General features: G+C 43.4%; 1 protein-coding gene across 1 annotated transcript in view; it reads right to left on the bottom strand.

The window, feature by feature from the left end:
- LOC139732580 (titin-like) overlaps nucleotides 1-13,464 on the bottom strand; it is a 207,988-nt gene that overhangs the window by 64,041 nt on the left and 130,483 nt on the right. Inside the window, exons 83-96 of the mRNA XM_071643433.1 lie at nucleotides 12,593-13,180; nucleotides 11,918-12,220; nucleotides 10,931-11,515; nucleotides 10,231-10,533; nucleotides 9,157-9,631; nucleotides 8,607-8,719; nucleotides 7,607-7,915; nucleotides 6,947-7,234; nucleotides 6,292-6,594; nucleotides 4,377-4,679; nucleotides 3,784-4,047; nucleotides 2,869-3,153; nucleotides 1,900-2,202; nucleotides 697-1,002 (exon numbers count right to left, since the gene is read on the bottom strand). Coding sequence (XP_071499534.1) covers nucleotides 697-1,002; nucleotides 1,900-2,202; nucleotides 2,869-3,153; nucleotides 3,784-4,047; nucleotides 4,377-4,679; nucleotides 6,292-6,594; nucleotides 6,947-7,234; nucleotides 7,607-7,915; nucleotides 8,607-8,719; nucleotides 9,157-9,631; nucleotides 10,231-10,533; nucleotides 10,931-11,515; nucleotides 11,918-12,220; nucleotides 12,593-13,180 — 4,728 coding nt within the window. The remainder of the gene's footprint in view (nucleotides 1-696; nucleotides 1,003-1,899; nucleotides 2,203-2,868; nucleotides 3,154-3,783; nucleotides 4,048-4,376; nucleotides 4,680-6,291; nucleotides 6,595-6,946; nucleotides 7,235-7,606; nucleotides 7,916-8,606; nucleotides 8,720-9,156; nucleotides 9,632-10,230; nucleotides 10,534-10,930; nucleotides 11,516-11,917; nucleotides 12,221-12,592; nucleotides 13,181-13,464) is intronic.

The raw sequence follows: 13,464 nt of genomic DNA on the forward strand, positions 1-13,464 counted from the left end.
TATGTGGCTAGTCTTATGTCTAAAGGTGTGTAAATTATAGTGTTCAGCATACGAGATGTGGTGTTTGATATACTGTCTGTTTAACCAAAAAGGAGTACTGTTGTCGGCTTTTTATAACTGCACAATCATCACTTTATTCCATATATCATTCTTACGTGTACAGAAATTTTAAGACGATCAAGTGACGATATATCCTGTACTACGAGGCAGAGACATAATTAATGAAATGAAAATGTTTACATACCAAGGATAAGAGAAAGGAAACAAAGGAATAAGAAATTATTGCTCATATTAAATAAGCCAGTCCACAGTTGCAGTCTTAGCATGTGCATAAAGCTCAATGCAGAATAATTCCTCTTAAAACTGAATTGTAAATGAGGTATTTGGAGAACCGGATGGGTGTCAATGAAAAACATGTTATAAATGATCATATACAATGTAGGAACTAGGTTAATATCGGAATACAGAGGTGAATGTGAATTCTTTTCAACCAAATTAACAAAAGCCATTCATGCAGCACAAACATAAAAGATACCGCTTTTTGCTTGGTTGTTTTCAACTAGTTTTCTAATAAAAGAAAAATAATTGATGCCTTGAAAAGTTTGTGGTTCAGAGGGGTCGATGGACACCACTGCTAACTGTAAACTGGTTTATTCCTGTCTAAGTGTTTGATATTACTAGTTCCGAGTTGCTTACTTGCTGGAGCCCGGGCGAGTCGGGGCGGGGCGGAGACCTCGCTTGGGTTGCCTATGCCCGTGTCGTTCACGGCGCTGACCCGGAACTCGTAGTTGTGACCCTCGGTCAGGTCCGTGATCGTGAAGGTGGTATCGGGGATGGGGTCCTTGTTGATGCGAAGCCAGTGGACGCTGAAGTTTTCGCGGCGCTCGATGATGTAGCCCTTGATGGGCTTGCCGCCGTCGTGGCTCGGCTCCGACCACGTCAGTGTCATGCGATCTTGTTGCACGTTGCTGATCTCAGGTTTGCCTGGCCGTGTTGGGACGGCTGTACACCAGACGAGAAGAAAATTAACATCAAAGTTAGAGCACCGCTATGAAAACTGGATAAATATAAGTATGTTCTCCTGCATATAGAAGCCCGTCCTTTCTGAGTAAGGCTTGACGTTTTCACACGTGTTTACTCGTTTTCACTAGAGAGGGAGGTGACTGCTTTTCCTATTCTTTTTTCCCCGAATTGTTTGTTTCTAAAACTAAATGTCTGAAACAAGTTTTCATGTATTGGATAAAAGGGTAAAGATAGACTTAAAGTCATACTCTCGTGAAGACCGCTCGATATACAATGATTATTATGCATTTAAACAAAAGTGTCTTTGGTGATATGAGTAACATGCTCTGGCTCATTATCATGTAATCAAATGCTTGATATTCTCAGTTTTGGTACTTTCCTATAGTAGTAAAATGCTATGATCAGGAATAGAGTCAATACCATGGAACTTGAGATTAAGGATATGGTGTTTCCTTTGTTTGTTTGTCTGTTTGTTTGCTTACTTTTTTTCACACAAAAAAATATTCACTATAAAATTTCAGGTACAAATAAATGTAACATTACATGATACATGTTATGAATAACACAATTTGACAGACAGCTACAAACAGTCTAAACAATATGAATTTTATTCCAGTTGATATTGGATACAATTTTTCCTGACATAATCAATTTATATTGATCTATTTTCTGCGTTTGCTTATGCTTGCTTACATTTTATGCTACTCAAGTCAAAACAAAATAGAATTACATCATTATAAAGAGTTAAACAAAACAAAATAGAACCGAAAAAAAGTACAATCTCGTAACTACAGTATAATCATTATATGAAATATCTATGGTTGCATAAACCATAAAAGGCAATACGTTTGATTAAACTTTTCTCGTAAGACTTACAATATGGAGCGACAATGACGACGGGTTCGATGCCGTGGAGCGGCGGTCCGACGCCGTTGATGTTCTCGGCACAGACGCGGAACTCGTACTCGATCTTCTCGCTCAGGCTCGACACGGTGAACGTGGTCTGTGTGACGTAGTTGGACACGGAGGTCCAGTTGCGACGGTTGGCCTGCCGCTGCTCCACCGTGTAGCTCTGCACCTTGGACCCGCCGTCGTCCTTGGGAGGCTGCCAGGACAGGCAGACGGAATGGCGGCCGACATCGGCGATGTCCAGCGGTCCCGTGGGCGGACCAGGGACGTCTGAGTGTGCAGACAGTTTGCGGGGGAGAATTGTTGATGAAAATCTTACAATCCAGCAAAGACTGACCATCGCGACGGTCGGCTTCTCCGAAGGCTCATGAAATCAAGGCGAGTTTGGACACGTGATAATCTGAAGACAATCATTGTGCACTGACTAAACTACAATTTATGAATAAAATCATAGACAATATTGTAATGATTGGTATCTTTTCATTCAGAATTTTCATCAAAACATAACGCAATATATTCATACATTGTACATTCAATAATTATTTGCTTTGTTATTACGCTGTCAAACTCGAATGCAACAGACTGAAGTGACAGAGTTTGAGAAAAGACAACTAAATGATTACAAATTCCGGATGATCATTTTATCTAGTTATTGACTTCGTAAAAGATTCATGTTTCAAAAGCGCTCGGAACTCTTTCAGAAGCAATGGGTGATAATATCAAAAACTTTTACGAATAATTGTCATCTAGCGTTATACCAGTTACGTTTCCTATATACGTGTAATGTATACCACTCCACCTTAGTCGCATTTGATCAATAGGGCATCATAGAGTTATTTGACAATTTCGTATTTGTTAGAAAATACGGCGAATTGCTGATTTTGCATATTCGGACTGGACATCACAGAAGGAACGTCCACAGGACAAAAAGCTTACCCACGACATTGACGCGTATGACAGCGGACTCTCTGCCGGCCTCGTTGCTGACGGTGATGGTGTATTGGCCGGTGTCCCCGCGTTTGCAGTTCCGTATGACAAGATGCGTGCGGCTTTCGCGCGTCTCGATCTGAGTGCGCGAGTCTTCCGCGACGCGCGTATCGTGGCGATGCCATTCCACCTTGGGGGCAGGGCATCCGCTGTAAGGCACGAGCACGCGAAGTACGTTGCCGCTCTTTACGGTGATCACATCCTTGTACGCCCTCATGTCGATCTTCGGTGCCGCTGAAATACACGGAAAGACAATACATCAGTTAGAAATAATGTATCATTACGCACCTCACAAAAGAAAAAGATAAAAACTTAGATTTCTCAAGGTTTCTCTATATCAAATGCCTGTCAGTCTACTTCCTATTCTGCAAAGAGGAAGATAGACTTTCAAGGTGACAATAGAGTATTATTCAGCGTTCGTCATCTGACATTACACGCAAAGACCTTTGATATATGCGACTGTATTCATTTTGTATAGCCAGGGATAATGTCATATTTGGTAAAGGGAGTTCAAAATTTTAAATGAGGATTGGACGCAGATGTGGAAGCATGGACTTGCCGTATTTGCAAATGTACATGTTTGATGCTCTCTGAGAGTTTAGAAAACATTACACCATAATGGAAATCAAAGATGATAAATATTTAATTGCTAAAGTGGCCTTGAGCAACGTTGAGAAGGATAATGATTTTCAGCTACGTGTAGATTAATTTGATTGTAAGCATGCCGATCGTGCTCATGGTAACGATAGATTATAGGCCTATAAGCTTGCAAAAGAATGCAGCTACTTATCACGCTTTACTCAATTTACAAAAGATTTAACAAGAGTTCAGAAAGGAAACATCCAGCCGAGATTCTCCGCTCACCTGTGACTGACACCCAGCACGAGGTCGCCGCGCTGCCGCATTCGCACGCGTACTGGCCCGTGTCGCGGTCGCCCACGTTGCGGACCGTGATGGCGCGCCTCTGGCCTTCTTTGATGATGGTGACGCGATCGTATTCGTAGAGCTGGGCACCGTCCTTGATCCACTTGACCTCGGCCCTGGGGTTGGAGATTCGGCACTCGAGAGTGACCGTCTTGCCAGCCGTGGCCGAGGTGTCCTTGAGGGGTTCGATGAACTCAGCGGTTTCTATAACAAGAGAATGTTTGATGTTTTATAAGTGGATGTTTTCAGGGTTTTATTGTAGTCATAGTGGGACGGTCCAACGCCATGTTTGGACCTCTGGGTGCTGCCCATATGCTGTATATGATTAAACTGCATGATAATTGATTTATATACATGCAAAGACAAATCTGCATGCATGATCAATTTACATGCACCACCAAAACTTTCGAATATACTTTTGGCAAAGACTCTTGATGGAATGTACCACTTATACATTCAGATCTACTACTTAGAAATTAATAATCCCCTGTGTTCTATTCATTTTGTTTAATCTGATTTTCCTATAGACTTACCAATAGGAGCCTTGGCCACGATGGGAGCTGATGTCTTGCTGAAAGCACTGAGTCCCGCCTCATTCTCGGCTGCGACGCGGAACTCGTACTCGCGGCCCTTGGTGAGCCTGCTCACCCGGAAGTTGGGTGTCTTGATCTGCTTCCGGGTTGCCCTCAGCCACCTGGTACCACGCGTCTCTTTGATCTCCAGCACGTAGTTGAAGATTTCTGCTCCTCCGTCGCTGCGAGGCGGTTGCCAGGATACGGTGATCGAGTCATCCGTGACGCTGGATAGCTTGGGAACTCCTGGCGCTTCTGGTTTATCTATGAAGATGAAGTGGAAGATGGAGATTCCGAATCAGCGTAGATTATGTCATACATTTCTATCCCTACAAACTTCATTATTGTCTCCTCCTATCTTCATTATTCAGCCATAACTCCAATATTCTGGAGGTAATGGTTATGACAACTTCATTATAAACTTATATCGAGAAGATAATTTCCCATGAACATGTACTTTTCTTTACTGCAGCTCGTCTATTTGTAGTGTGTATGATAGTGTGAGTTTCTTGCTTCACGTGTTTCGTATTTCAAAGGTCTTGTTAAGGAATGATATCAAGGATAATATGCCGGTTGATATAATCATTAAATGTGTTTCATTATAAGATTTTAAAACTGATAGATTTGTTTGGTTATAATTTAGGTATTTTTATGTATAAACTTTCCTCAAAAGATCTTCCTGGTGTCTTTTTACAGATGTTCATAAGAAACAATTCTGTCCACCACTATCCAACTCGCCAGAGTGACGCTTATCACCTTCCACGAACTCGAACAGTTTTCGCTAAAAACACAATTATGTATACAGGTCCTAAATATTGGAATGATCTCCCAACAGAGGTTAAAAGCTGCTTGTCATTATCATCCTTTAAGCGTAAACTCAGACAGCATGTATTGAATAGCTACAACACACAAGTGCACTAAAATTCCTTTTTATTATGCTGATGGCTGCTCTGTTATACTACTCGGTTGTTGCCATGTGAACAGACTCATGCATATACATTTTAGTTGCATGCTCTCTCAAATTCCTTCCCATCGGTGTTTTTCCTTCCACTTCTAGTAAGACCATGGTCGTGTCGCATAGTTTCCCCTCCTTTCTTTCTTTCCTTTCTTTTATGCATCATTGCAGCTGGCTGGTATATCACATATAGGAATTGCAATTGATTCATGTTCTCCATTTTTTAAATCTTTCCCCGTGTCTATGGAAGCCGGAATGTTTAAACCCTAATAGTACTTAAGTATTCACGTCATTATCACTCCCAATGTCTAAATTGCTATGAGAGCAACTGCTATAGTGTGCAGCATGTGGTTACTTGTTCTCATTTTATCACACACATAAATGCATGTGAGAAGAATCTTCTGAGCCCCGAGTAATAGTCATTCTCTTTTGTTTATCATTACTTTTGGTCTTAATTGTACCCGTGCTCCTCATCCTGTTCCCCTTACTAGGCTTTTGTTGGGACCTACACTCAACAAGCTTTGCTTTTTAGTAGGTTCCATCGTATTTCTCTTCGCATCTTTTACTTTGATTGAAAATGACACATCGACCGTTACGTATTACTTTTGTATTCCTATTTCTTCATGTATATATCCAAGCTGGACATTCTGTATTATATTTTGTTATATACCATGTATTTTCCATCGAGAAATACGAAAATAAATTGAAATTGAAATTGAAATTGAAATGAAATTGCCTTCAATTGATGAAACATCACGTGGAGACCTTCCAATCCTCGTCTGGAAATTGTGAAAATATAAAATATCTGATTTGATGCTACAGCAACAAGAGGTACAACACAATGTGACATAAATCGTTCTGCTGAATTTGCACACAGTTATTACTATAGTATTCAAACCATTGCAGGGAAATTCCACTCACCATATTCGCTCTTGATCTCAATGGCGCTCTCTGTCTCCAGTGGTTCGCTGTCGCCGTATTTGTTGAATGCGCGCACGCGGAACATGTAGCTCTGGCCGTCCTGAAGGCCAGTGACGGCGTATCGCGTGTTGGACAGCGAGGTGCTGACCTTGCTCCAGCGAAACTGGTTGGCTTCGCGCTTCTCCAGGATGTAGCCGCGGATGTCCGAGCCGCCGTCGTCCTTGGGAGGTTCCCATGCCAACGTGACCGAGTCACGTGTGACCCCTGTGACCTTGAGTGGACCTTCTGGTGGAGACGGTTTGTCTGGGGACGGAGAAACGCATAGAAATCGATGACTAGAATAGTGCAATATCGCCTCATCAAAACTATGGAACTGATGACCCATTTTTTTTCTCGTTCAATTGCAATATTTATTGTTCGCACGTTATCTTTTTATCTTATATTATTTTTATACACTGAGAACAAGCTTCACTTTGATTGCAGCGCATGGCGCTCAATGTTGTGCCTGAAAGATTTAAAACTGTATGTGAATAAATATAAACCAGGAAATATCTTGAGAATACATCTGGTTTCCACTGGATATTCCTGAGGCAAACATGATCTTGCGTGATTAATTTCAGTTATTGAATTCATATCGTGAGGAATGGTTTCTCACCCAGAACGACGACCCTGATGTTTGCCGTGTCGCTGCCCGCCTTGTTGCTGATCGTGACCGTGTATGTGCCGCTGTCCGACCGTTTTGCCTCCTTGTTCGTCAACGAGGCGCTGTAGGACGTCGTCGAGCTGCGGATGCGCTTTCCGTCGTCGCATCGCTTGTCGTCCTTCAGCCAGGCCACCGTGGGCGTCGGTGTGCCCGTGATCGGGACGTCGAGGGTGAAGTGGTTGCCGGCACGGACGGTGAGCACGTCGCGGTAGCGATTGCCGAGGTCGAGTTTGGGTGCATCTTTACGAAGAGATCACGGTCAAATGGTTTTAGTTATAGAAAGAGAATTGAAACAACTTATTTACTCTAATGTGTAGTCTACCATTATCCCTTATTCGCTTTGGTAATAACATGTGGTTAAGTACAACAAGTAAACAACACAGTGATTTTCAATAGGCTACACTCACAGAGCTCCTGGACGTCGATATTCATTCATGTTTAACATTCAGATTTTACCCTAAAATCATAACAGTCATTTTAAGTATAAATCGCAATTTTAATATCAGAATCATGTGCGATATTTTAGTAAGCGATTAACGTCAGAGAGTGCCCTTTCTACTAGGCCCTAGCGGTAAAGATGTTTCTGATGGAGAAAGTCGGTGTTACACTTACAGGCAGGTCTTTCCACCGTGATGGGAGCGGAGAGGGAGGCGGGAACGCTCATACCCGCCTTGTTGACGGCACTGACGCGGAACTCGTAGTCCTTGCCTTCCATCAGTCTGGGCACCTTCACTGCCGTGTCCGTGATCGGCTTGTAGCTGGTGCGAGTCCATCCGGCGTCGGGGCGGGCCTTCTCGCGCTTCTCCACGAAATAGCCGGTGACTGGCGTGCCTCCATCGCGCTGCGGGGCGGCCCAGGTGAGGGTGACACTGTCGGCCTGAATGGTATCAACCTTGATCCGGTCTGGTTGGCTTGGAACGTCTGAAGAACAAAATGGATTGATCGTGGAAGGACGGAAAGATGCGATCATTGATGCGAATAAAAGTAAGAGATTGCGAATGATAAAGCTGCGAACACAAATTCACTCTGTAGAAGTTAAGAAATGATTTTCAATGAGAAGAATTATTTACTAGTATTTGAAACAGAATAGAATTACGTGGTTTTCCGATAAATAACAAGATGTTAATAGTTCTATCTAATGTTCAATTTGTACGGTCCATACTTTTGCCATCATCGTAATGCATTATGTAATTTTGTGCTCACTTTGAGAAATGCTAATAAATTTCCTTCAGGGGGGAAAAGACTTCACTACGTCCTAAGATCGTTGATGGTCTTTGTTATCTGCAAATTAATCGCTTTAGAGAAATCATGAGAATTTCATCAAATGTGCCCTTCCCTTATATCAGTGTTTGGCATCAATAAATACACATAGAGGAAAAGACAAATATTGAATGCTCAGCATCAATTCGGTTACGAAGTGCACATTACCCATGTTAACTCACAGACGGTATCTTCGAGCATGTACTCATGTATGTCAACATACTATTTCGAGCAGATCCAAAATAAATCAGGGGAGGGGATGCCTTGGTAAAAAGAGTTGATGGGCATACCATCATCCAAGTCTAATAAATGATAACAGTAGAGGGATAATTATTATCGTAGCGATGCTTACCGTAGTCGCCCTTGGGCACGACGCGTTCGCTCTCCAGAGGTTCGCTGACTCCGAACTTGTTCTCGGCGCGGACACGGAACTGATATTCGTGGTCTTCTAGGAGACCAGTTACTCTGCGAGAAAAATAAAGATTTAAAAAAATGCGTCCATAAAACAACCAAGCACTACTTAGGTGACAGGTATACTGGTGAACAATATTAATTGTTGACAACAGGTTATTGTTTTTATTTGAAACAAAAATAAAAACAGTAAAAAAACAACGGCAGTATCTAGAATAATTTGATAAATCTATACTCCTGATGGCTTAACCGTTTCATTTCAAAATCTGCGTTAGTAAGTCATGGAATAATGACCTTTACCAGATGATATGGGAGAAGGTCTGAAATCATTAAGTATAACTTTGCTGGAATACTTTCGTCATGGTGAATATCATTTGTTTTTTGTGTGTGCTAAGATGCTTCATTCAGTGCATAAATGTGTGATTTCAGATTAATGATTAATATGACGAGAATGAGACCCCAATATAAGATACTCCTCCTTCCCAACACACCTGTAGTTTGCCTCTGGTATTGAGCTGGATACATTGGACCAGGTGCCGTATCCTCCCTCGCGCTTCTCCAGCACGTATCCCGTGATGGGACTTCCCCCGTCGTCCTGCGACGGGCTCCAGGTGAGTGTCACCTCCGTGCTTCCGAGCTTGGCCACAGCAAGCGGGCCCTGCGGAGCGGATGGGCGATCGACCACGTTGACGGTGACTGTCACGGAGTCTTCTCCGGCCTTGTTGGCGGCTCTGACGACGTAGTCGCCGCTGTCGGAGCGTTCGGCGGTCCTGGCCGTGAGGATGGTACCGTAGTTGTTGGTTTCGATGCCGACACGTAGCGACCTCGCTAAGACATCGTCGTTGTGCTTCCACTCCACCGTGGGGGCGGGCGTGGCCTTGAAAGGAATGTCGATACGGAATGTACTACCAGCACGGATGGTCATCACTCGCTGGAATCGGGCGTCCAGGTTAAACTTCGGTTGGACTGTGGGGAGATACGTACATATCAAAATCAATGTTGATTATCAAGCCACACGATGAAAACTTATCAAATAAGATATCATGCTTTTGAATACAAACGGTACCGCATTGACTAATGTGCCTCTAAAGTCATTTGCTTCTTTCACTAATATCTCATATCTGCATTGATAATGAAAAAATGATTATCTTACTATTTTCAATACTTTTGCCACCATTGTATTGTATTATGCAATGTATGTATACACCCTGAGAAATACTAATGATTTTTTTTTTCATCCGGGAAAAAAAAGATTATCTTAATCTATTTCTCATGAGACAGTGAAGCAAGTTATGTCGCTTATATTGGACGAAGGAAAAGTTATCGATTAATCTGCGCATTTGTTCCACAAGATGGTCGAATTCCCGTACAATTCAAATATGATTCACATGTAACATGGAATTCGGATGATAATACATGTAATAATAACAGTAGAAGGTTATCACGAAGCAAAAAGCAATATTCTTTCAAACGTTATGAGGAGAAAGACAAAGTCCTTCAAATTACATAATTAATAATTGCTGAAAATGACAGTAAAGAATTTGGGAAATAAAATGTTCACACACCTGGTGGATCTTCTACCAAGATGGCCTTGGACGGTTCTCCTGGCTTGCTCGTGCCGGCTCTGTTGACGGCACAGACCCGGAACTCGTACTCGCTTCCGCGGAGGAGGCGGCTGACCTTGAAGCTGGTGTCTGGAGTAGGGGTCAGCGTCGCCTTGATCCATCTCGGACTGGTGGTCTGACGCAGCTCGACCACGTAACCTGTGATCGGCGCACCGCCGTCGTTGGCGGGCGGTGTCCATGAGACGGTGACGGAATCACCGACGACGCTGCCGACATTGGGTGCAGCTGGGGCATCAGGTACAGCTGCAGAAAGATGATGAATGCAAAGCAACAAGGTTAGTACAGCTACAATACTCCATGGTTATATGTTCCCTTGGGTTTCACCAGAATATGGTCATAATTATAAGCACCTCTATACAAAACCCTGAACGTCAATTTTGAACATATTACAACAGATGATGAGCAGGTAATGATTGTCTGTTTCATAGACACACACACAAACACACACACACACACACACACACACATATACACACATATATATATATATATATATATAATTTTGTCACGGACATCTGATTTAATACAACACCAAAATTGAATGTATCCGATGCATCCTTAATGTAATCACAAAGCAAATGCTGCATTGCTTGGTCATAGAAAAATCTATAGAGTGTCAGTAAATTGGGATTGTTCTTACTGTATTGGCCTTGTGGCGTGACACTCTGTCCTTCCAAGGGACTGCTCTGGCCAAACTGGTTCTGAGCAAGAACTCGGAACTGATACTTCTTATTCTCCTTCAGACCCGTGACCTTGTAGGTCAAGTCAGTGATGTATTCTTTGTTGACATGCTTCCACTTGACCTCGCTGTCGCCACGCTTCTGCACCACGTAGGTGAAGATGCGGCTGCCTCCATCATCCGCAGGCGGTCGCCATGACAACGTGACACTGTTCTCCAAGACGTTGCTCATCTCCAGCGGGCCGCGCGGTGGACCAGGTTTGTCGTAGACGCAGACCTCCACGTTCATCGAGTCGCTTCCCGCCGAGTTCTTCAGCGTGATCGTATAGCGTCCCGCGTGCGATTTCTCGACGTGCTTGACGGTGAGCGTTGACCCGCGGCTGGTGGTGTCGACCTTGATGTGGGAGGTCGGAACCAGAGGACGTCCTTCCGTCGACCACGTTGCCATGGGAGACGGTATTCCGCTGAATGGCACCTCGATGCGGAATGACTCTCCGACCTTGGCAACAATCGGCTCGTCGAAGCGGCCGCTGAACTTCGGCGCAACTGCGGGACAATAATATCAAATGCAACATTTACAGCCCTGCATCAATCATTTGCCCATTTATTTATTTATTTATTTTTGAAATCATGCAAATGAATAATCTCCATACGAGCACATTTATAACATACAATAATCGCAAAAGTAGACATGTTTAATACGCTGTACATACCACCTCAGAGACTCTGTTTTGAACATGATAAACCATTTGGAAGCCAACACAAATAAAGAGAAGGACTTTTAAAACAACAGACAAAGTTTTACAACCTATTCAATACAAAGCAGTTTAGCGATTGCCGAGACTTGTTCGGAAATGTCATACGTTGAGTTTGCATTTTATGAAACAATGATGATAAACATTATATGACACAATAAATGTGGCTTATTTGCAATGAAAATTTTCTGACCTGCTGTATCTTCGACCCTGATGGGTTGAGAAGTGGCACTGGCCGGTCCAACGCCAGCACGGTTCTCCGCACTGACCCGGAACTCGTACTCTTCACCTCTCAGCAGGCGCGTGATCTTTTGTGACGTCACTCCACTCGACACGGCAGACGCCCTTGACCAATAGGAGCTCAAAGTCTCTTTCTTCTCGATGATGTAACCAGAGATGGGAGCGCCCCCGTCGGTGGAAGGAGGCTGCCATTCTAGTGTCACTGTCTCGGCGGTCACGTTAGTAACCTGAGGCTTGCTTGGAGCACCAGGAATATCTGTGAAATAACAGAAGCAACTTTTGATATAGTTTGAAATTTTGCATTGTGTTACAATTACCTCGTTTAAATCTAAGATTCTGTCTGACTTCCAAAGGAATTTCGTGTCAGGTTATTTAATGATTTGGCTTTTCATTTCTTGTCGGTCTACATATTCAAGTTTCCTATTAGGTGATGACTTCACTTAGACAAGCAAACAAAATATTTCGGTTTTAAAGTTAAATGTTTACTTGTAAGAGTCATGCTCATCACTACAAACAGATCGATCATTCGAATACAACGTGGTCCTCGTAAGTGACATAAGAACATACATCCTGCGCATCCAATGTAAATAGACAAGCCAATGAATACCTTACAAAGCCTAAAACATACCATATTTCTTCTTGAGTTTCACTGATGCAGTAGTCTCCAGCGGCTCGCTGTCACCGATCTTGTTGACAGCAATGACACGGAAAACGTACTCGGCTCCTTCTTGAAGACCCGTCACTCTCATCGTCGTATCCAGCGCACGGACGTTCAACCTCGACCACGATGTCCGGTTGGTCTCGCGCTTCTCGATGAGATAGTGTGTGATTGGACTGCCACCATCCTCAGAAGGCGCCCTCCACGACAGGAAGAGATCGGTGCTACCGACGTCCTTCACGTCCAGTGGTCCCCTAGGCTGGCCGGGGCGATCCAGTACCTGGAGTTTGATCTTGACGGTGTCGCTGCCTGCCGAGTTGCTGACGGTCAGGATGTACGTACCCTCGTCGCTCTTCACGCAGTTCTTGCCGGTGAGGACCGAGTCGCGGTCGGTGGTGTCGATCTTGACGCGAGAAGTCGATTCGAGCTCCTGGCCGTCCTTTGTCCACTTGACGCTTGGCTTCGGCGAGCCGCGGAATGGCACGTCGAGAATGAACGTAGCCCCGACCTTGACGGTGATGGTGTCACGGTACTTGTACGTGTCCAGCTTTGGTGCAACTAAAAACAAGGCAAATATCAGAAAATAAGGTGTATGTAGACATAATGGGACGTAATAATACATATCGGGTAAGTGCATTAGAAATATTCATTATGTGCTATCCGGAGAGAATGTCTCAACTAAAAAGATGTTACAAATCCACTGAAACGTTCAGACAAAAATGACAGAATGGAGATAATAATATTCTAAATGATTAATTTGCATTCTGATGCTATTCAAGCTTGAATGGGGAATTGTATGAGATGAGTACTTAATTTACTGCTTTGAAGCAATTCTGAGTGTA

The sequence above is a fragment of the Diadema antillarum genome, unplaced genomic scaffold, assembly GCF_040938485.1.
Source record: "Diadema antillarum isolate AM-2024a unplaced genomic scaffold, OU_Dant_1.0 seq00000437_RagTag, whole genome shotgun sequence".
Classification (NCBI taxonomy): domain Eukaryota; kingdom Metazoa; phylum Echinodermata; class Echinoidea; order Diadematoida; family Diadematidae; genus Diadema; species Diadema antillarum.